Source organism: Gloeophyllum trabeum (genome assembly GCF_000344685.1).
Source record: "Gloeophyllum trabeum ATCC 11539 unplaced genomic scaffold GLOTRscaffold_00001, whole genome shotgun sequence".
Taxonomy (NCBI): Eukaryota; Fungi; Basidiomycota; class Agaricomycetes; order Gloeophyllales; family Gloeophyllaceae; genus Gloeophyllum; species Gloeophyllum trabeum.
The window spans coordinates 2,118,693-2,139,881 of NW_006920410.1; the positions used below are offsets into that span (position 1 = coordinate 2,118,693).

General features: G+C 52.0%; 4 protein-coding genes across 4 annotated transcripts; 3 read left to right on the top strand and 1 right to left on the bottom strand.

Moving 5' to 3' along the window:
* Positions 1 to 1,117: 1,117 nt before the first annotated feature.
* On the top strand, positions 1,118 to 5,731 carry GLOTRDRAFT_68450 (uncharacterized protein; the record flags this gene model as incomplete). Its single annotated transcript, XM_007862812.1, has 9 exons — positions 1,118 to 2,054; positions 2,112 to 3,170; positions 3,227 to 3,286; positions 3,340 to 3,521; positions 3,583 to 3,597; positions 3,650 to 3,929; positions 3,989 to 4,346; positions 4,396 to 4,910; positions 4,970 to 5,731. The coding sequence occupies exons 1-9, from the start codon at positions 1,215 to 1,217 to the stop codon at positions 5,729 to 5,731; spliced, it is 4,071 nt and encodes a 1,356-aa protein (XP_007861003.1). The 5' UTR covers positions 1,118 to 1,214.
* Positions 2,633 to 17,760, bottom strand: GLOTRDRAFT_113217 (vacuolar protein sorting-associated protein 13). The gene is made up of 53 exons (XM_007862813.1): positions 17,647 to 17,760; positions 17,508 to 17,580; positions 17,380 to 17,457; positions 17,113 to 17,328; positions 16,937 to 17,055; positions 16,672 to 16,875; positions 16,556 to 16,621; positions 16,351 to 16,500; positions 16,096 to 16,299; positions 15,277 to 16,041; positions 15,087 to 15,217; positions 14,844 to 15,033; positions 14,360 to 14,794; positions 14,130 to 14,308; positions 13,690 to 14,081; positions 12,938 to 13,635; positions 12,067 to 12,885; positions 11,608 to 12,015; positions 11,445 to 11,561; positions 11,325 to 11,394; positions 11,242 to 11,270; positions 10,878 to 11,195; positions 10,543 to 10,828; positions 10,418 to 10,486; positions 10,211 to 10,364; positions 9,952 to 10,151; positions 9,775 to 9,895; positions 9,575 to 9,723; positions 9,498 to 9,524; positions 9,381 to 9,448; positions 9,015 to 9,328; positions 8,760 to 8,961; positions 8,522 to 8,713; positions 7,995 to 8,469; positions 7,804 to 7,939; positions 7,611 to 7,754; positions 7,230 to 7,554; positions 7,102 to 7,180; positions 6,973 to 7,054; positions 6,850 to 6,916; positions 6,723 to 6,796; positions 6,613 to 6,668; positions 6,502 to 6,557; positions 6,414 to 6,446; positions 6,274 to 6,364; positions 4,968 to 6,217; positions 4,396 to 4,908; positions 3,989 to 4,346; positions 3,650 to 3,929; positions 3,583 to 3,597; positions 3,340 to 3,521; positions 3,227 to 3,286; positions 2,633 to 3,170 (listed from the first exon to the last, which is right to left on the bottom strand). The coding sequence occupies exons 1-46, from the start codon at positions 17,683 to 17,685 to the stop codon at positions 5,949 to 5,951; spliced, it is 9,369 nt and encodes a 3,122-aa protein (XP_007861004.1). The 5' UTR covers positions 17,686 to 17,760; the 3' UTR covers positions 2,633 to 3,170; positions 3,227 to 3,286; positions 3,340 to 3,521; positions 3,583 to 3,597; positions 3,650 to 3,929; positions 3,989 to 4,346; positions 4,396 to 4,908; positions 4,968 to 5,948.
* A 434-nt stretch (positions 17,761 to 18,194) lies between these two features.
* GLOTRDRAFT_135289 (uncharacterized protein) lies at positions 18,195 to 19,304 on the top strand. Its single transcript, XM_007862814.1, has 6 exons — positions 18,195 to 18,428; positions 18,485 to 18,522; positions 18,578 to 18,654; positions 18,709 to 18,794; positions 18,851 to 18,984; positions 19,042 to 19,304. Exons 1-6 carry the CDS (start codon positions 18,348 to 18,350, stop codon positions 19,094 to 19,096), a joined length of 471 nt encoding a protein of 156 aa, XP_007861005.1. The 5' UTR covers positions 18,195 to 18,347; the 3' UTR covers positions 19,097 to 19,304.
* Positions 19,305 to 19,475: 171 nt separating this feature from the next.
* GLOTRDRAFT_109058 (elongase of fatty acids, ELO) lies at positions 19,476 to 21,183 on the top strand. Its single transcript, XM_007862815.1, has 8 exons — positions 19,476 to 19,868; positions 19,923 to 20,013; positions 20,070 to 20,143; positions 20,197 to 20,242; positions 20,291 to 20,331; positions 20,386 to 20,455; positions 20,506 to 20,713; positions 20,796 to 21,183. The coding sequence occupies exons 1-8, from the start codon at positions 19,539 to 19,541 to the stop codon at positions 20,824 to 20,826; spliced, it is 891 nt and encodes a 296-aa protein (XP_007861006.1). The 5' UTR covers positions 19,476 to 19,538; the 3' UTR covers positions 20,827 to 21,183.
* The last annotated feature ends 6 nt before the right edge of the window (positions 21,184 to 21,189 follow it).

A 21,189-nucleotide genomic window follows, 5' to 3' on the forward strand; every position in this document is an offset into this window, starting at 1 on the left:
GCAGGGCAGTCACGACGGTGACGACGTTCAACACACACATATGTAAGTAATGGCACATATATATCAGCTCAATTTTAGGATTTTATTGTATTTAACGAGATTTATTCGGTATTTTTATGACTACATAGAAATGCTACAGCCGTGCTCATCGTCGGCGACGACGACGACGGACCTACAGCGGGCGGCGACGATGCGCCGGAGAGGCGGGACGCAGCGCCGAAGAAGCGCCTCACCTGCGATGCCGACGCTGTCACTTCACACGTGGTAGTCCGCCCTAGGGTTGGGGTCTGCTACCAGACTTCTACCCGGACCGCGGCCGGAAGCGGCAAGAGCACGGCGGTCGACGGGGCAGACAGCGAGGACGGGAGTCGGGCAGAGAAGAGGACGAGCCTTATTATACTAGCGTAGACGCTGACGTGTCCTGTATGTACACCGGTGCTCGAGCGTTGAAGTCAGAGGGGACGAGGTGGGGTACCCAGGGGGGGCGTTCAGGTGGGGTGGCAAAATAAGGTTTTCAAGACCCCTTGGTCTCGCGTCTTAGGGTGCAGTCCCAAGTCTAAGGGCTCTCGCTTTTGGTGTCACTCGGGTGGCGAGGAGGTGAGTTGCCAAACGCGATGACGCTGCGGCTGGTCCGATCAGAGCGATCGGTAGATCTCAGCTAGTACTTGGACTGTGTTGACAGCTTCGTTCTGATACGCCACAAGGCTACCCGAATTTCAAGGCACAGGTACATTTCAGCGCGGATTGCACAGGCTGTGTCCAGCACATTCCTGCGAGTGTCCCAGAGGAGATATGAGAACGGCAGAAGATATGTCTGTGAGAGAGAGCAGGACTCGGGTATCGGCAACTAACGGTGGAGATCTCGATGCGACGCCCTGTCAATGCTTCTTTTCCACGTGGCTTGTAAACCAGAACGGCAAGGTGTAGGACGAAGCAAAGCCGCTGGGAGTGTCCTTGGACGTAAAGCGGGGCGTCGCGAGGCTACTGGACGGCGACAGCCGCAGAAGTAGGCTTGGATAAGGTCAGAGGCAAACGTGGGCCTGGGTAAATCGCGCTGCAAGAAGGCGGCTCGCTTAATATTATAGCGTTTCAGAATATTTGTTCCGCCGACCAAATAGCGTACGGTTCATCTTCTTTTCTCCAAGGGTCGTCGTTCTCGTCCCCGCCCACTGTCCTTTGTCTTTCATTTCTGCGCGAGCCTTTGCTTGCTGTCGATGGCTTCGCGCGTACCGTCCTTGCAGGCACCCGCTGTCGCTGCCTCGCCCCAGCCCAGCGAAAAGTTCCTGCGCCAGCGCCAGTCCGACCAGTCGCTGCGCGAGCAGGACGGCAAGAAGGCGTCGCTGTCGCACAAGCCGACCAACGTCAGCGCGCGTTCGACCGCGACCGCTCGCAGCCTCACCAAGGCCGCTGCCGCTGCCGGTGCCGCGGATCCCAAAAAGGCACCTTCCGCGTCCCCATCCGCCAACGCGCCCCCTGTACTCAACGTCGTCTCCTCCAACGGCAACACGCTCTTTAATTCGTCCAGGTTAGTTGAGAATATCAAAAGCGACACCGAGCACGAGGAGGCCCTCGTCGCCGACGAGCTTCGCGACTACATCAACATCTCCGCTCCTTCCAACTTCACCCGCCCCAGCCCAGACAAGGCCTCGCGTATACTTGGCATTCAGCATCGCAGGAGCATGGAGCCCATTCCCGCGTCGACGCGCACTTCAATCGTCTCCACGCGGTCCGCCAGAGACCCCCCTCCCACCCCCACCCACGTGCCTACTCTCCCCCTCACATCTCTCTATGTTGTCTCCGGTCTACCAAAGTCTCCCCATACCTGGACCTTATCAGACCCCGACTCCGTCCTGGGCTTGCACCACAGTGAGGGCGCTGTGAACAGGTGGTGGAGGCCTGAGGTCCTGGGCAGCACCGTCACCCCCGGTGCTGGCGGGTCCGCTCCTGTCCCTGGTTCCAGGAAGAAGAGAAAGGGCAAGGATGCGGATGGGGTAAAGGGGGCGGGTGCCCTTGGCAAGCAGGAAGTGGGCAAGATGCTTTCCAAGGCCCTAAAGGTGCTGATTCTAGCTGTTCTCACTCTGGGGATACCATCTCATCACCTATATCATTAGCTCTCTTTTACCCGGGAGGTCGAAATTATAGCATCTACGTTACAGCCAGCCTCTACTATTCATACATTCACATTTACTTTACCTGCCCCCTCTACTCCCCTTGCGCCGACTCCGTCCGGCGGACTCCTTCGTTCTTCCGTCTTCAGCTCCATGACGGATCCTCGCGCCTCGAACACCGCTCTTTCTTCGTTATACCCATATCATGCCGATGACCCCTTTGCGAATGCCCGGCCTTCGTCGGCATTCCTAGGACCGCCTTCTATTATACCCCCTCCCCACCACGGCGGCGCTGCTGCGTCGGCTGCGGACGACGCAACTGGCACTGGCGCGACCGTCACATATCATGGCGTGTGTCTGACCGTATGGTCTCACGCGGACGCCGAGCGTACCGCTGCCATCCGCCGCACTCTCGAATCAGGCAACGCCAATTCGAGCAGATCGCGCAAAGAGTCCGCCCAGTCGCTCGTCGCAGCGCGCCTGAAGTCACTTCGCGCAGACCTCGGCGCCGACCCCACCATGCAGGCGCGCCGCCGCGCCAAGCGCAGCGCACGGAGCCCGTGGGCGGGCGCGAATACGGACGGCGAGACCGACATCGACGGGGACATGACCGAAGGCGAGGGCGCGATGAGCGAGAGCGACTTCGAGGTCGCGAGCACCGTGAACGGACACGCCGGCCACGGGCCCGGGGAAAGCACCCTGTTCCTCCCCGGCGACACCGTCTTCTGGCTGCCGTACGCGCTCACTTTGGTGTCGCGGCACCCGATATACGACCTCATGCGGGACTACCTCACGCTCTCGTGGGCGCGGTTCTCCAAGGACGTGCAGTCGCATACTTTGCAGATCCACAAGATCTTGTCGCACCCGGCGCCGAGGCCGGGTGACCTTGTGCGGCTCGACGCCAGCGCGAACTCCAAGAACGACGGCGGTGAGGCTAATTTGGAGGTCATCGCCAGGTTCCCCGGTGGCTTGGACTTTGGCAAGGGTCTGGTGGACATCAATTTCACCATGTGGCCGCTGTTCAAGGCTTTGAATGTGGATAATATCTTGACTATATGCGAGGTATGGTCCGCTCGAACTGCGTCTCTTTGAACGAGACTGATAGACTACACATCCAGATTGCCCTCGCGCCCACCGGCCGCGTTCTATTCGTCTCCCGCCATCCAGCAATGCTCGGCGTATGTTTTATTCTTCCCGTTGCTGCTTGCCTTCCTCATATGCATCTGCACAGATTGCTGTCTCTACCATCAAATACCTTGTTGAGCTCCGCGGCTGGAATGGTATTGCTCTGCCTGCAGTTCATTCTCGTGATGCCAAGATTTACATTGATGATCCCGGACCATGGATCATTGGTCTTTCCACCGAGGCTCGGTATAGCGTCCGACCGGCTCCCGACGTTTGTATTTGTGATATGTAAGTGCCAGGTCTTTCCCATTCTATTTAGATCATCACCGAACTCTGTTTCCGTATACAGAGACATCAACTACCTGTAGGAATATCGCTTATTTTCTCACTCGTATCAATGTTAATCTCCAATTCAGGTCCTGCGCATCCCCTCCTCCGGGCGTAGTTTCCATGAAGCAGCAGCGTGACAAATACCGCCAGAAGCTACTTGCCGCCTTTGAACCCCATTACATCCCCGACCATTGCGTCCCCAGCGAGTTCAAAGAGGCCTTCCCCGCCGGCCGCTTCCGCCCTGTATGCAAGATCCAGGCCAAGAGGGGCGCTGCTTCCACTGCTGTCGCAGATACCATTAAACCTCCTGAATGGTGGCATTCGACCAGAATTATCCAGGCGTTCGACAGCGTCTTGCAGGACAAGGTATGTAGTAACGCCACCCTTGCTATTATGGGTGTCATCCGATGAACATGGTCCGATAGTTCAAGAAGCCGTCCTTGCTGAAACGGATCAGTTCCTTCGGTTCAGTGAAGCGCCCGCCTAGGTTGTCCACCGCCGAGCTCCATATTCAGCTGTCAATTCGCAAACGTGCCATGGCCTTCGTCGATGCCCGTGATGATCTGGAGACCAAGATTGGTCGCTTGTCTCGCAGGCTTAATTTCTTGATGACGGAGTCCGATTTGTGGCGAGACAAGTTCGTGACCTTTGAGCAATATGCGGAGAAGCTGAGCGTCGAGGCCAACGACCTGCGCGGAAAGATCAACAAAGAGCAGAAGGAAACCAAGAGGTTGTCTGGCATCATTCACATGACAGCCGCCGAGAAAGCCAAACTGCAGAACCGTAAGAGAACCTGGGTGTCATTAGAGACCTGTTACTGACACCTCCATAGAGCTGAAAGAAACGGAAGCTGCACATCAGGAGGCTGTCAGTGAGCTCCAGAAGATGAAAGAGGCAATGGAGAAGATGGAGCAAGAGCGTGCTGCCATGGTTGCCGAGGTCGAAGCCCAAATTGAGAAGGCTTTGGCGTCCATGGCTGCGGGGATGTACGACGACGACTCGGATTATGATGGGTCCAGGCCCGGCAGTCGCATGTCGTCTACGTCTGCTTCTGGGCGTCGCTCGAGGCAGGCTGGGGATGGCTCCAGGACGAGGCATATCCGTTCTTTCGGCACGGAATCCACGTTGGCGGACTTGTCCGATGGGGACGATACGTTCGTGAAGTCTGACAGGAAGACAGGGACCATACAGGAAGACGAGGAAGAAGCTCCCCTCTCGCCCACCAAGAAGAAGAGGTTCTCTGCCACGCTCACAGACCTGCCTCAGGATGGCATGACAGCCGTTGACGAGGGAATCAGTGAGAGGAGTGATAAGATAGCCCAGAAGGTACTACAGATACAGCAGAAGGTTCGTGTATAATATCATAGATTATTTGTATGTGCATTTTGAGCTAATATCTTTGACAGCTGGAGACAGCCTTAGCTGCCGAGTCACGCACGCGAAGGCGAAAGGAGAGATCTGCAAGTCAAGATAGCGCAAGCGATTCGTCGCATTCGACAGAAGCGGTACCTGCTCGCCCGCATCGGTCCGCCCGCGCGACTCCGAAACCTGCCAGAAACAATCGTATGAGGAGCGGGACCACATCCTCCACGCAGACCGATCGTGGTACGACCGCTCCTGACGATAAGGTCTCAACTGCGACCTTACAGCCGCCAGCGAAAGGCTCGGACCCGGTCGCTGCTGTGAAGTCTATGGAGGAACAGAGTGCACCTATCGCTGCCCCTTCCAAGCCCAGCGAACTGCCTAAGCTCAGGAAGATATCTTCGGGCGTGTCTCTGAGTGCCATGAGACCTGCTTCCCCTTCTGCTTTGACACCGTCAACTCCCGCCTTGACCCCTGGTGTTGGAACTACTGACGATTCGGACACGGACTTCCAGAGCGCTTACTCTGCCAGTCCCCGCGGCAGTTATGCCGGCCCCAACGGAGAACAAGTTAGCGAAGAAGAAGAGTCAGAACCCACTGAAAACGATCACGCTGATGATTTTGGTGTTGGACCCTTATCCGATCTGCCAAAAGCCAAAGGCAAGTTCAGGTCAAGGCGACGGGTATCGAGTTCTGCGACGGCCAGAATTCCGGCGGACCAACCCAGCCCGACCTTGACGGAAGACACGATTGTGTCACCTCGGCGTATCTCTGCGGTAGCTGTGGAGGTCGGCGGTCACCGCTAAGCCATCAGTACCATCGTGTATCTGACGTTATTCGTTCTTTGTGGCCTATATTTCATTCATTTCCCTTATAGTACATCTCGATGCCTTTCGATTATATATACTCCTGATGTCTTCCGTCGTCGGTCGTCTAGAGTTTAAGGTTAATTCCAGTTTCGCGCACTGTCTACATAGTCTGGGATACACAATGGTGGGATAAAACATAGCTAACGATACAAGTTCAAGCATCCATACGTCTCCGCACGTTAAATGACTTCACGACAGCCGCCACCTGACTGAAAAACCACGTCTGCGAAGCCTTATCTGGAATGAACACAAACTTGTCGTGCTCTTTCCCGGCCTTGTGAGCAAAACGGATACCAGTGTCCTCGATGGTGACACCCCGTACGTGCGTGAACGGAAGTTCCCATTCCAATCGCAACTTTCGAGACCAGAAAGACAATACCCGTTCCGCTGTGAGCAGCACTACGTTGTCCCCTCCTGGTAGATCTGATTGACCCAGTCAATGAGGCCCGCTGTGAACATGGCAGGCAATCCTCGCTTACTGATGTGTGCGACGTAATTTTCCCGTCGGAATCTACCGTCATCCAGGTCTTTCATCCAATATTGCCCCAAAGCTGCTTGCGCGCAATACGGCTAGGGGACGGTTAGCTGGTGTGACAACGTCGACAGAAGACACACGTACAACCAATACACCATCCGCTGGGATATGCCGAGGCTACATGGAATGATTTAATGCAGAGTGACACACGGAGACAAGTGCCAACACTCACGAGTCGGACCCTGTCTCGTTCAGGATTGTCGAAGACAGTGGTGGTGTTCCTGATGCCTGTGTCGTTGGGGCTTAGGGTATAAGTGGCAGCTACCATCGAACAGTACCATACCTTCAGATACATTGGATGCCAGGTCGAAGACGCCAATTACTGGCTTGGTTACGGCCCTAGTAAACATCAGATTAAGGAGCGAATATGATAAAGGCCACTACGGAACGAACCCCACTAGTCCCTTCCCAACGCCTTTGAAGAAACCTACCGCGCCGCCCGACTCCGCCCCTTCGATCGGCTTCATCTGAAGTATAGTGTGAGTGCAATCTAGCTCGCGTTCTGGTAAACTGTACTTACTACTACTCCCTCAACGCCACTGGCTACGCTGTTCGCGAACGCTTCTGCTCCGGCTGTCACGCCGTATCTATTGGCATGATGATTAAGCTGCACGGTCCAGACAGTCGTGGAAAGTGGACATACATGGCATGACGAGGTTTATTTCGCCTCTGGGTCATCCTGCGCCTGTTTTGGTACTCAGTGTCGAAAGTTGCAGCAGAAAGACCTGCATAGCCTCAGTTGATGATTCCTATTGAAAGCCGTAGACATCACCTTTGCCAACACTACTGGTAAATTTGGTCATGCTGTCTGACAAACCGAATACCGTTTTCTTAACAAAGCTGGCAGCCCCCTGAATGCGAGCATGAACATCGTTCCAATGTATCCTTCTTGGGACACACCTTAGCTATGCCAATACCCAACTCCTTGTTCCCATGCATGACAACGCCATTCCACGGTTCGTAGAAGATATCCGCGACACCTGAACTGACGTTGGTGAAAAGTCCAACAGGATTCCCAATGAAATCAGCGGATCCAATGATGCGATACAACTGTCGAAGCGTGTCCTGCCGATAGTGGTAGATGATTCTATTCTGAAGCTCGTTGGGAGTTAATCGCATGTCCTTGATAGCGAGTGCGTTCAATTCCAATGGGGCGTCGTTGATATTACCGAGGGTCATAGTGAGCGCATTCACAAGCACTGCCAAGGGATTCCTCGAGCTAAGTCTGTAATCCGACGTTATTTCGCTACTCCGGACATAACTTGCGGTCGCGCAACGTACCTCTCATCACTACTGACGCGTTCGGTACGCATAAATGATATTGAGAGTCTGATGGGCTGAAGCTCCAAAACCTCGAAGTAAAGATCTTGACCAGCAGCTACCTCCTCAGGTTCGGGTATACCATCCGGGTTACGAATGAGGGTGCTTAATGAATGTCATCAGGATGATAAGTGACAATGCAGGAAATACTGACTCATCCTGCGCTTCCTCCCATGAGGCTCCCCTAAATTGGGACAGCTCATACAACTCAAACACGAAGTCCTCGTCGGCCTCTAACGTCAACGCTTGCAGCAATATCGAGCAGTACTTGATAAACATCACGCCATGTTCTGTGATCCCACTATGAGACATAACCCAAACGTGGAGGTATGTAAACGACACTACCTTGATCGTTCAACCAGATAACAGAGGCCTGAATTGTCGGTAATGCCGCACCACCATTGGCTTCTTTAGCTACCGGACTGGGCTGCAGGACAACAGGAAATATTGCGTCATGCAACTGATTGTCGACTTGCAACGTGCCACAAGTGAGATTCAACGACTGTGCCACGTCGCTGGAGGAATATTCGAACTTCAAAGCCTTCGCTGACAAGTAGACGACCTCCACAAGTCTCCGGTTGATGAGAGAGAGGCCAAGGCCAGCAAAATCGAGATTGATACTCAGTGCGGGTGCGACTTGTTCTGTCACGGCTTCGAAGGCGTCCTGGCTACTCGTAGTATCGGAACGCGAGATAGAAGCAGACTGGCGGTGCTTTGGCTTATACAAGCTGAAGACGGGATTGTAGTTCGTTATGCGTAGAATCTGCTTCGGCCCATCCGCCCTAACGTCCAGCGAGACTGTACGGGTACCTGGGGACATCTATCACGAAGTCAGCAAATGGGCAAAGCATTTACTGCGCAAAGTTGCGCACCGGGAACCTGAAAGGCATGAGATCGCCGATCTCCATGATGTCCACTACTCGGGAAGAATCATTGATTCTGAGTTGAATTTTCTTCTCCCGCGCGGCAGGGTAATCCCAGGCGTATTCTAACGAGGAATGTCTCTGCACTGTGTAGGATGGCCTATTCCTTGCCTGCGGTGGAACTCCCATGGATGCGGCATCCTGAACAATCTCAGCAATATTCCATAGCGGTCTCTAACAGACATACCACTTGAGCGATTGTGAAATCAAAATCGCTGTCGTTTTCCACGACAAATGGCCACCCATCTTGAGCCGGCGAGTACGATACAAATATGGTGGCACCTCCCATTTTGACGTCCGCTCTAACAAGGCGTATAGTACTTGATTCACCCGGTACACGGAGTCGCAGGTGCACAGACCCAATGTCTTCGATGTTGATGGGCGGTGACCTGAGGATATTGTCATTGGAGCGTTTGATCCGGTCATTCAATGAAATACTCACCAAACAGCGTCTAGTCCCGGAAGTGCCACCGTCAACAGTTTTTCCTGATCCACCCTGGTCCAGTCTAGTGATGCTCGTTCTCCAGGTTGCAGCATGGACCGGTCATGAGGTGGGACTCCATGTTCACGGAAAATTAGAGGTTCGAGGAGACAGTTCTTAACAAGAAAACGCGGAGATAGCGTAATGACTTTGGTGAGCTTGTACTTGCCACTGCCTTCTGTCCAGGATAATCCCACGTGGAGTTCTTTTCCCTTCTGAGACTGAGATTGCAGCACGAGTCTCGTCTCCGCCGCGGGTGCCTCTAGGCTCACGGCCTTTCAGACCCTGTTAATCAGTGGCATCAGAGTTTCAATCCCATACACATACCTTAGACCATACAGAGCCCCCAAGTTGGAACGTGAATTCGTGCCTCTTGTCCTGAGGATGCGAAAGCACTGAAAAGGTATAAGCAGATGTTAAGAGAGCTATTCGAGTCAATCTTACTGAATGGAACTTGGCTAGAGAGGGTCTCTGCAAGTTGGTGGTCAGTACGTACGAAAAGACATAGTGACAACCCTGACCTGGCCTGGTATCTCCAGCGACATCTTGTGGAGAGCTTGGTCTAGCAGAGCGTATACACTTGATGAAGAACGGCAAGCCGGTCTTATTGATGACGAGATATGGGCTGTAAATTTGAACTTTGAACGCTCCACCTGACTCTGGGTAACGGCTGATGTTCTGTGAGCTCAAAGGGTCGTCCGCCGATGGTCCATCAACATACACATAATTCAGTCGTAAATCCAACTTCCGTCCTTTGGTGTCACGCATGCTCAATTTGCTATCCACATCAAGGTCGGAATTACCATCACTGTTAATGATAGCAAAGTCGCTTGGTTGAAACACTTCCAGGTCGATTGGTAAATAGTGCGGAAGGAATGATATCCGGCAGTGTACCCACCGGTATCTTCGACGTGCACATTGAGAAGCACAAGATGGGCCAGCTCTACGGAGTGCACTGGCATGACACCTCCCTGTCTTAAGTAACTCCTCCAGTTCTGGTCGGAATCTTTATCGTATACCCGATACTGCACGTTGTAAGGCAGTAGATTCTCCAGCTCGATTGGCGCTCGTAGCTTGAGGTGGATCTTAGGATGTTTTCTAAAATGACACAGCTCCGCTGAGTCCATAACTCTCCGGACTTGCTACCTAGAACTCACCGACTAACATGTTCCGCGAGGTCTGTCTGGACCGACGCTTGGAAGCGAAAGGGTGCCTCACTTTCCTCCGCGTGGGGGCATCGAATGGTGAAGTTTTTTCTAGAGATCAAGTCTTCCCATGGGATAGCAGAGGACCACTTGTAACCAAAGCCTTCTGCATATTCAGGCAATATTAGTCATTATTCCAGAGACATAAAATGAACTGACGGTCCGGCTGAAGTCTGATTCTCGCGCGACCTACAGCTTCAATAGGCAAGGAAAAGTCTTGCCCCGGGGCTGGTCAAGGAATCGACGTGAAAACCAGAGCACTATATGAATGCAGTATCCCATACCAATCTTCTCCAGCGAATAGGCCGGTCGCCCAGATTCGTCTACCATAGTTAGCTCGACAGGATAAAGAGTCTGATTCTCCACTTTGTACGTTGAACGAAGGGTCACCACCTTGACATTGTCGTCTTGAACGCGGACTTCACACAAGAGACGGTTGAAGTGTTTGTCGGTTTGGGTCCGGAGCGAGAAAGTGAACTCTCCTTCCCTATCCACCGGGATACTGCGAAGCTTCTCCCATGGCTTCCCGACAAACTGGACACCGATGTTATGATGACCTATGGAGGAATGCTACGAAGATCATGAGCGCATTCGTTAACAGGAATAGAAGTAGCCCAACCTCTCGCATCGTCCTCCAGTCGTCAAATCTCCAATCGATCACCTGGCCGTCAGCTAGGCTCCTGGTCAGGGCGGATGTCTCGCTGCCGTAACTATTCTCTGTATCGGACCAGACATAAACGGTAGATCCTGTACGGTTCCGTATGCGGTAAGGAGCGTAGCTCCCACGAGCGTTCTGCAATACATGCTCTCCTTCCTTTCCCCACAACCTCGCCGTAGTCATGACCAGCTCCATGAAAGTGGTACTGACGTTCATATCCAGACGGTCTTGGGCTCCTAACCTGACGGACAAACCGTTTGACACCCGATCTCTAGCAATCTAGGCAACTCAGGCTACAATCCAAAACAAGCAAATAAAGACTTACTGATGCACTGACGGTCCAAGGATCGATCACTGTAGGAAAAAGGGTTCTAATCTGGGGAACCATTACCAAAATGAAATACCTACAAGGCTCCCAGTGCGAGTTACTCAGGTTCCAATAGTTAACCTGCGTAGAAACAGTTGTAGTGGCTTGGAGCTGGCTTCGGGGTTAGGCTCTTCGTAACAAGAAACAACTACTGGACAGACCTCTCCGGACCAGTCCCTTGCACCGATAATGAAACGCTTCACTTTCAAGTGTAGCATGGGTTGCTCGTAAATATCCCCGATGAGTACCAAACGAAACCCATCGAAAGAACCAGTGAACTGCAACAATCAGCGAAGACCGCGAGACAGGAACGGGTGTACCGACCTGTTCCTTCGTAATCAGAGCTTCAGCCTCCCCAACTGTGCCCGTTGCGGGGTGGCTTGACTTCGGTACAGCGAAAGAGCTCGATCTACGGGTTTTCCTCGTCTCAGAGAGTTCACCGGGGCTGGTAAGCGGTCGTTGTCCTGTGCCGTCAGATTGAGAGGACTTGTTGTACAAATTCAGGGCCTTGTTGACGATCGTCATTATCAGGCTGATGTCTCGGTAGGAAGCCCGGAAAATGATGGGCTTTGATGTCATCTCAATGTTAGTCATTTGCCTCGCCGAGGATGAGCTACGACTGTCGACTGAAAGAGTGGAATCCACGTCATCCAAGAAACTAACTCTTTCCGAGTCTTTTCCCATCTGGATGAGAGACATGCCCAAGCGCTCTACAGTCACGGCGAGTATGCCCTGCAAAGGAGGATCAGACAACGATACCAATGACACAGGGAATACTCTTACCTGTTGAGACACGAGAACCTGCTTTATCGACAACTGAATGGCCTGAGTATTCGTCAATGCGTCATTTTCGAGTACAATTACGGAGAGATCATGAAGATCAATACGAAAGTCGACAGTGGCTCCATAGGAGTCTCCTGCTGGAGATTCCTGTGCATTATCTTGACCCTCTGCGTTCATGGATGGGAGGCCGCTCGTGAAGAAATCAAGCAATGCAAACACCAGATCGATGGCAAGAAGAAACTGGGGAGAGTCGATTGTAGCAACAGCCAAAGACGACTTCTGTGAGCCACCTGCGGTTGTATATAGTATCATGACCTGATTGCGATCGTGCTGCGCAGCGGGTATGATTTCCCGGAACTTGGAGCTTCCTGGTTGAGTGTTACTCATGGTGAGCGATTGTAGAATGATCTGGGCTTCGCTGGCGCCGTCCGAGAGCAGTTTGAATCGAGCGGTGTTGTTATTCAGTGCAAAACGAGCGATGCCATGCTCTTTGAGGCTTGCTGTCGAGGTGGCACTCTCATCGTAGAGGTGCAACTTGATACTGTTCACTTCCAACACGAAATCGAGAGAGGTCCAAGGTCTTGTACCGTTAGGGGAAGGAAGAGGCTGTAGTTCGGGACGGAGGTCTTCGCCGAAACCGTCACCGGCAGTCGACGAACTTGCCTGTCTTGAGCTACTATACACGCTCGATTCGGCAGCCTGGGCAGATCCCTCCGGAGCGCCCGCCAAGACCTTGGGGATGGATGTCAACAATGACAAGAGAGACCGATATTGTACTTGTGTTAGGTGCAGTTTAATATCAGAGGTGGTTACAGCAATCTATATGAAAGTCGATTTAATGCCTATTGTGAGACCGTGGACGGAAATTTACCTGCGTATCTGGTCGGTCAGCCTCCGACTCTCTGTCGATGCCAATCGCCTGGACAGTTCTAGCATTCACGTTGATGTCATCGATGATTTTCAATATCGACGCGGTCTGTTGGTAGTAAAAAGTAGATGCCAACTGGATTCCGTGCAGGCTTGCATCGACATTATTGGTGTCACCCTCGTACGCGTTGCTAGCCTGGACTTCGCCCAATCGCATCGTAAGCACATCCTTGGACTCTACCACGTTGCAAGGGAAGACCAAAATAGGCGACTTGATGGAAATACGATAATGCATCCTGTCGATTTCTGACGCACTCTGTATAGCGGCCTGAGTTGCAGCATCGTACAGCCCCTTGAGTTTGGCCAACTTGACAACGAAAAGATATATATCATGCAGAGGCTGCTCGAGGAAGTGAAGATGGACAGACGCTGCTTCAACTGAAACTGACGACTTGATGCCGACATATGAGTCCTCATCCATGGGGTCGTAGGTTTGGTAGCTGAAAACCGCGAAGTTGTCACCTTCAATAGACATGATTTGCTTGAACTCTGGCACTGCGGTCCCTAAGGCGGAGTCATCACTGAGGGAAAGATTGCCCAGTCTCCCGCTCACACGAATCGTGCCAGCGCGCAGGAGAACGGAAACATCGGCCGTTGACAACGATAACGTGGCTAGCTGCACCTCATCGTTTATTAGGATCACTGTTATAAAGGATGAATAGTTTTCTTGCGCCTAATTCACGGTTCTTGACTGACCTTCAATACTGTCCAGCTTCACAACGACTCGAATCTTCTCAGAGGGATTTCCGATGTTTTTGGAAGGTGAGGTGTCAACATTCTTGCCCTCGTCATCGACCTGCAGCGTGTTGGCCGGCCCATCCGATCGTGGCTGCGGTACAAAAGTGGACATGATGAAGTCATACAACAAGACAACGGGTTCCGGAGCAGCGCGGAAGATGAACGTCGATATCTTGATATCTACGCTTTGATCTACGCCCTGGAAAGTCGTGTCGAACTCCGGCGAGGCCTTATCGGCACGACTATACTTCACTGTCAGCAGATGTTCACTGCTTGAAGATTCGCCAGTGGACGAGGTCACGAATTTCACAGGATCTCTGCCTGGTTGTGTGATGTCCATGGACAGAGCCCTGCCCAAAGCTTGAGACAAAAATGCACGATAAAAAAAGACGACATACTTTAAGTTCACGTCCGCCCCCATATTATACTTGGCCATTGCAAAGGCGAGCGTGAAACCTTCAAGATTTAGCTTGCCCAAAGGTTTTTCGCCTTCGTCTGCGCTCCATTTGGAGAGTGACACGCAGAACTCTGCTACTGCGAAATTGAACTCAAAGATGTGCTGCCGCAGCTCCGGCATCTGAAGCCCATTTGATTCTTAGCAAGCCTGTAGTGACAAGACCGGGCTTACCAGCGACGTTCCTTCCTCAACCTCGAAGAACTCTTCTTGTTCACCAGCAGGTGTCTCCTCTCCTGCTTCCTCATCGTCGCTATCGAGATGATATTCAGCCTCCGTGGGCCCAAACAAACCGGAGGACAGGGGGAACGTCATGGATGTATGCTTGACAGTTTCGGTTGTTTCGGGACTCTGAGCATCGATGTCATCGAAATGGGGAATGGCGACGTCAATCAAACGCATAAGGGATTTGTACTTCACATCCGACACGTTAACCTGTAACGAAGGTAAAGTCCCGGACACTTTGAATCGCGCAAGGCTGTATGCACTTGGGACTATAGAGTTTTGCACTTGAAAATCGAGGTTGATGCGCTCCACTACATGGAGATCGTCGTGTGTCCCCTCGGCAAGAGCATCTCGACAGGATTGCAGGTTATTGCCGATCACAAACTGTGAATTTATATAAACGTCTCTGCCTTACTACGAACAGGATGCTCACCTGAGCAGCTTCCAATCTCAGTAACAACTTGTCGTACATCAGAGACTCCAGCCGTTTCTGGTCCGCATCTGTGTATTGCTGATTTCGCTTGAGATGTACCTCTCGTATGGCCGCCTTATCCGCAAGATCGCTCTCAATAGCTATATGGCCAGCGTCCACGATCAGATGTTTGCATTCGTTCGTTGTGATGCTTCAGTGAGTGAGTTGCTTGCCCATGTACGAATAAACTGGCAAGAGACTTACTCTTCAGGAATAATGATGATGGGAGCGTTGAGGTCCATATGCACATCAACAGTCTTATGAGTCTGCAAGGCGTATTCCAAGCCTGCCCTAGTTTCCTTTCGCAAACCCTCGAGGGTCTGACTGGCGGCATCCTGAATAGTCGCAATATACCATTACGGACTGCCCCAATCAACCTAGGGTAGAAGCTTACTAGGAGGGCCTCAACAGACTCCAATTGGCTCTTCGGAGGCTTGAAGAATCTATAGACAGCTTCGACGTAGCCTCTGTGGTATATAATCTCCATGTGGCGCATCCGGACTGTAAGTGCGGTATCAGCACGCTCGTCGAGAGGATTGTTCTCGAACTTCAGGAAGAAGAACGGCTCGTGATTTTCTTGTGTTGTTATTTCGGGATCTTCGCTGATGTTATCCTTGACGTGGACGATCTGATGATAGAGGGTATTTGGCGTGGTGCCATCAAACACTCTGAAGCCCCCCAACGAGACGGACATTTCCAGATTATCAGGGCGTTGGATGACGTCCGCTTGGAAAGCATCGAATACAACTGATACGATTTCTACAGCTTTTCCGTGAGGATCCGCCTTAAGTGCGAAAGAACCTCGTCGCAGTTGCGCTTTGATGCGGGCTTTCAAAGCGTCTCGGGGTGCTTCGAAGGACTCGGCAAGAGCGGTCTTCTCGTCATAATCCAAGACATCGTAGAGTTCCTTCCGCTGCTCTTCGGTCATTTCGCCCGAGAACGAAGGTTCCTGCGCATTGGATCCATCCGAACCAGAAGAGCCCCATATCCAAGAACTCCAACTTGAGCGGGATTGATTCGCTTGCTTCTGCTTGCGTTCCTCTTCAATCTTCCTGCGGGCAACATAGTCTTTCTTTAATTGGCTACGAGCTATAGAACGGTAGAATCGGATATCTTCGTAGGAAAGCTTGCGTTCGAGACTCTCAAACATTTTCAAGTCCTTGAGATCATTAGCTTGAAGGTTTGCGAATTGTAATGAAGCCATAAAACTTACATTGCCCACTAGGGGCCCGAGCGACTTCTGCTTGAACAACTCCACGTATCTTTTACGATCGTCACGTCGTTCCGCAAAATAAGCCCAGGTCCATTTGCGGTTACGCTCTTGGATGCCCGAGAATATTGCTGTCCCAGCAAACCGAAGCAAAGCCCTGGGTCGGTTCTTACTCAACTCCTCGGGAGTCGGTCGCAGGCTTCGGTACTGGCGGGGAAGTGGTCAGATACCACCGGTCAAAATTTGTGCCGAGCTTACTTGTTTCTGCCGCGAGTAGAAGTGGAACATTTCGACGAGTGAAATCGCGTCACGGTACTGGTTATCATCGAGAACGACCCCGATTTCATCGAAAAGTAGCTGCACGTCGAAACGAGGAGTGGACTTGTCAAGCTTATGGTTCATGACAATCTTAACAATCGCATGTCAACGAGTGATATTGATGATGAATGTACCTGCGACTCACTCTACCCTCTCCGGTTACGGGTCTCAATATGAACTGGTGTTGGGAAGTATTCGCCTCTGTGGCGATCTACGGCGAAGTTAGAGAATGACTAGTCAGTGAGAAGGAAACAGTCTCACAAGATCTGTGAAACGCTGGATGGCTTCCGACGGCGGTAGTCCAGCCATGCTTTCACAGTCCGTATCGAAGTATACTGCCAACGATTGGAGCTTTCCAAGCTTGTGTATGGCACCCGCGGTACTTTCAATAAAGGCCGCTTCCCACCGCTCATTGGTAGACACGGCAGAAAATCCGGCGAGTGTAATGCCAGCAGCAAACGGATGCTGGCGGGTTGATGGGTCCTGTCAGCTGCCACTCACCGTAAGCAAGTAATGAGGTGCTTACGCCCTCTACACTCATTTTATCCTCGTACCGGACATGAATGTTCTTCACTGTGACCTGCAGGTTGTTCACCACCTTCGCGATGAGGGACGCGATTAGACCCTGCGATTGTTGCGAGTCCCCTTCGTGTATCCGTTAAAGCACAGTTCAACAATGATAGGTTCGGCAACAGACCGCACCTGGCATTACGTCTGCCTGACCGCGCATATGAAGCAACTCTGCATTCTCCAAACGTTCCATTTTAGCCGCTTGGGTTCGTTCCTCCTCCTCCTTCGGGTCAACATTCGTCTGCGGGGAAGGGACGACTAGAAGGTAGACATCCTCGATCAATACTTCAACTGGCTGATTGCCCAGGTTCAGCCAATGTAAGGACAGCGTGAACTTCCCCAAATGGCCTGCAAGCTCGTCAGACTCGGGTATAGAACAACAAATCAACGGACGCCGACCTTCTAGGACGTCTACGGGCAATCTAAACTTGTCTAACGCTCCTTTCTTCAAGCGTAGGTTGCGCAGTGTCAACTGGCCTATACCCGGGTTCAGCGTGCCGTTCTGAATTAATCGGTAGTGGACATGCCTTGGCCGATCCCATAGTTCACTTGGTTAAGATCGAGATTCTCAATGTATGGCGCGAGGACTCGATTGAACACCTAAGGATGTATTACGCATCGCATCACTACAAGGGTGGCGCGGGCATCGTCTGCAATGGCACGCACGACGTTCAACACCTCCTTCCCTGGATCTAACCACCACATTTTGAAAACCTCGTGTTATGTTCCAGACAGTCTGGAGGATCTAATGGATGGTCACGATATAACACTGAGCGGTAGAACTGCGGGCACGGAAAGGCAGGAGCCGATGCATGCAAGTATAACCATGACGTCTGTCGCGGCGGTGCAAGCCATCCAAAGCAAACAGCGATCAACAACGCGGTATCACGGGAGACGCCATGTCGACCGGATGACCGTCGCCCAGACTCTTGCTCTTCGACAGCCATCCTGAATCCAGCACGTGTTGGTATGTAAAGTATCATATATACCTATGTCGCAGCGAGTGCATTTCTACGTCGTTGGGCATGCTGTACGCCTCGCGCCCCGCTGGGATAGCGGGGAAACGTGTGAATGCACTTGTTTCAGACATTTTTATTTACGTTCACGTTACACGTCGTCTAGAACGCTGCGATGCAATCCGCCACGACCCCCTCCGATCATTTGGTCTTCCATGTCCCGGTTTGCCCCGCAGAATGTATAGCAACAGCGCGACAGGAGGTATATATGCCAGACGTGCAGCCTAAATACATGATCTGGACAAATCTCCTCTTGTCCGGACCGCACTCCTTACCCTATTTCAAGGCCTAACGCTGTATACCCCACCCCCGCACTTATCCCCCACTTCGCCTTGCGCTCCCCACCAGATCATGATCTCTGTTGCTCAATCCACTGCTGCGTCCACTATGGAACCCCACGATGACCACGACGCATCTGTGGAACTGAACGAGGTACGGCCCATGCCCCAGTACCCTTAGGACTGCAAGTTTACAGGGCATATGCATAGCTCGGTACTGTCGACGACGCACTCGAATTCCTGTCGAAGTGAGTGACTTCTCCACAATCACCCTCTCTTCACTGCCTAACCACATTATCCCAGAATGGTTTCGAGCTCGGGAGGGGGGTCCGTCCGTCTACATTGCACTGTCCCAACATGGTGTTCGCCGTCGGATACATGTGCGTGCCCATCATCAATTGGCGTGCCCTAATTTGACGGACTTGATTCCGTAGGCCTTGATCTCCACGATCTCCACGATCTGAGATCACGCGCCCTTTTGTTCATCCACAATCTGACAGAGTCATTGCGTTCTTCTGGGGTATGTCTAACCTGCTCTTTCCCTAGATCTGTGCTGAATATACCTTGCCTGCGCAGATACCGGCCTCATATCGACTAGCCCCTTGCAACTCAAATCTCTGCCTCGTGTGCCCCATATCGTCGAAATACGACCTCAACAAAGTCAAGACTGATGCCTTCCGTGCGGTCCAGCATGCCGGACACTTGGAAAGGTATAACGCATGACACATGCAAGGAGGAGGGATGCTAACCATGTCCGCGACTTGTAGGGAAAAAGTCCTGCTCGCCGATCTCGAACATGGTCCCGCCCTTATCATTACATGAATCATATAGTCCGATATCTCGACCGCGCTGCTTGGGAGACCCATAATTTCTCCTATCTAATTTCTGCCCGTCTTCGCATCGTATCTGCATCTATACCTCTCTGTTCTCATCAACCTGTATCGATAATTTAGATATTTCTGGCTCTGGATTGTGGAATATATGCTTGTGGAGGTTTTACTGTCACCCGCCTCTTAGCAAAGAACCCTCCTTGGATTCATACGTGGCAGCCCGTGTAAAGATAGCTGACAGGAAGGCCGGCTCAATTGGCTCTCGGGGGAAGCGCCTGTGATTTAGCCCGTCAAATGGGCCGATTACATACGCGTTGGGGCCGGGCGCTCTCCGGCCATAGAAAATCTTGCCTCCGCGCGCGATATAGCTTGTCCTCTTCCGACGCGTTCATTGCTCCCAGGTTGTCTCGGTTCGTTAGTCCTTCCCGTTCGACATGGCGCCTCTCGCGGACTTCATTCTTAATCACGTCCCCCTCCCGTCGGTGCCCTACTACATCACCCATTATGTCCGCGGACAGACTCCCCTGTCGACCCAGACGGGGGTGTTCTCTGCTCTGGCACTATACCTCGTCACGATCTTCAGTATACGCGAATACATGAAGGACAAGCCTCCTAAGAAGCTCACGGCCTTGTTTCAGCTACACAACTTAATCTTGAGTAGCGGCAGCGCATTGCTGCTGGCACTGATGATCGAGGAGGTGTTCCCCATTTGGTGGAATAACAACCTGTTCCACGCGATGTGCAGTGTGGAGGCATGGACACCTGTGAGTGCTCTACCTGCTACTTGTCCGATCGAATTCTTGACGAGCGGTTCCCAGAGACTCGAATTCTACTATATTATCAACTACTATTTTAAGTATTTGGAACTCTTTGACACTGTGTTCCTCGCGATCAAGAAAAAGCCCCTTGGTGAGTTCCTTTTCCATTGTGTATAGACACCTTATGTCTTACAGCGCGTTGGCCAGCATTCCTGCACGTCTTCCACCACTCCGCAACCGCCCTTCTGTGCTATAGCCAACTCAACGGTAAAACTAGTGTAGTACGTGTTCTTCCTTAAGAAGTTGCTTAGGCCAAAAGTTGACGACCCCGCAGTCATGGGTTGTCATCTCGTTGAACCTTGCTGTCCATGTATTGATGTGTGAGTTCGTGACATCACCAAGTTTATCTAGCTTACCCTGTTTGCCAGACTACTACTACTTCGCCACTGCTGGGGGGGCTAGAATCTGGGTAAGAACACTCCAGCGACACACGATGGAATAAACAAGCTGATGTTGTCTGCAGTGGAAGAAATATTTGACCACCATGCAAATCGTGCAGTTCGTCATCGACCTCTTCGCCGTCTACTTCGCTAGTACGTCTTCTTTTAAGATTGGCGAATCGCCATCTCAATATGTGATGTAGCATATTCGTACTACGCCGCGAAGTACTTCCCGCACCTGCCGACGATGGGTAGCTGCACCGGGACGGAAGGCGCAGCCGTGTTTGGTTGCGGGCTGCTTACCAGCTATCTCGGCCTCTTCATCAACTTCTACATCCAAACGTACAAGAAGAGCCCTGGACACAAGAAGAATGCCGTTGCCAACGGGAATGGCGTACCAAATGGGAAGGCGTGAGTGTAATTCGTGTGCAATGCCTGAGTTAGCAGTAATATCCGCCCTACAGGCACAAATCTGACTGAGCAGCCATGTCAGCGCCGGGATTGAACAAAAGGGACATACCTGAGGTCACGTCTGAACACGCCGTCTAATTTATCCTAGCGTCCTGAAGTCCTCGTACAAATTCCTTTAATCGAGCATGCCGACCTCCAGCGGAGACCTTTCTTTTAATGGGTCCCCCTGGGTAGCTCCAACTCATTCTTTTGTTTTTCTTGTGCATATTTTGTCCGAGCGCATTGGCTTAGGTGTTACTAGGTATTTGGAGGCTGTAATAGACAGACGGCGAAGGGTTAGACAGCTCTGTATGTCCGCGTGTCTTTAGGCACAATGATACCACGTCCGATATACTGGGATTGTGGACGACCTGCAATCACGTATCTTTCTCAGAACATATCACTGTTCTCTTGTTCTTTAATGAATCAAGCATAGC

What these genes read in the sequence shown, in the direction of transcription:
- GLOTRDRAFT_109058 (XM_007862815.1), top strand. Translation starts at nt 19,539, where the DNA reads ATGGCGCCTCTCGCGGACTTCATTCTTAATCACGTCCCCCTCCCGTCG. An exon ending in GATCAAGAAAAAGCCCCTTG is followed by an intron (nt 20,014 to 20,069) that starts GTGAGTTCCTTT and finishes CGCGTTGGCCAG; the next exon opens with CATTCCTGCACGTCTTCCAC. An exon ending in TCAACGGTAAAACTAGTGTA is followed by an intron (nt 20,144 to 20,196) that starts GTACGTGTTCTT and finishes ACGACCCCGCAG; the next exon opens with TCATGGGTTGTCATCTCGTT.
- GLOTRDRAFT_113217 (XM_007862813.1), bottom strand. Translation starts at nt 17,685, where the DNA reads ATGTGGTGGTTAGATCCAGGGAAGGAGGTGTTGAACGTC. An exon ending in CTTGGACCGTCAGTGCATCA is followed by an intron (nt 11,196 to 11,241) that starts GTAAGTCTTTAT and finishes TGAGTTGCCTAG; the next exon opens with ATTGCTAGAGATCGGGTGTC. An exon ending in CTCTAGCCAAGTTCCATTCA is followed by an intron (nt 9,449 to 9,497) that starts GTAAGATTGACT and finishes ATACCTTTTCAG; the next exon opens with TGCTTTCGCATCCTCAGGAC.
- GLOTRDRAFT_135289 (XM_007862814.1), top strand. Translation starts at nt 18,348, where the DNA reads ATGATCTCTGTTGCTCAATCCACTGCTGCGTCCACTATGGAACCCCAC. An exon ending in CATCTGTGGAACTGAACGAG is followed by an intron (nt 18,429 to 18,484) that starts GTACGGCCCATG and finishes GCATATGCATAG; the next exon opens with CTCGGTACTGTCGACGACGC. An exon ending in GTGTTCGCCGTCGGATACAT is followed by an intron (nt 18,655 to 18,708) that starts GTGCGTGCCCAT and finishes TTGATTCCGTAG; the next exon opens with GCCTTGATCTCCACGATCTC.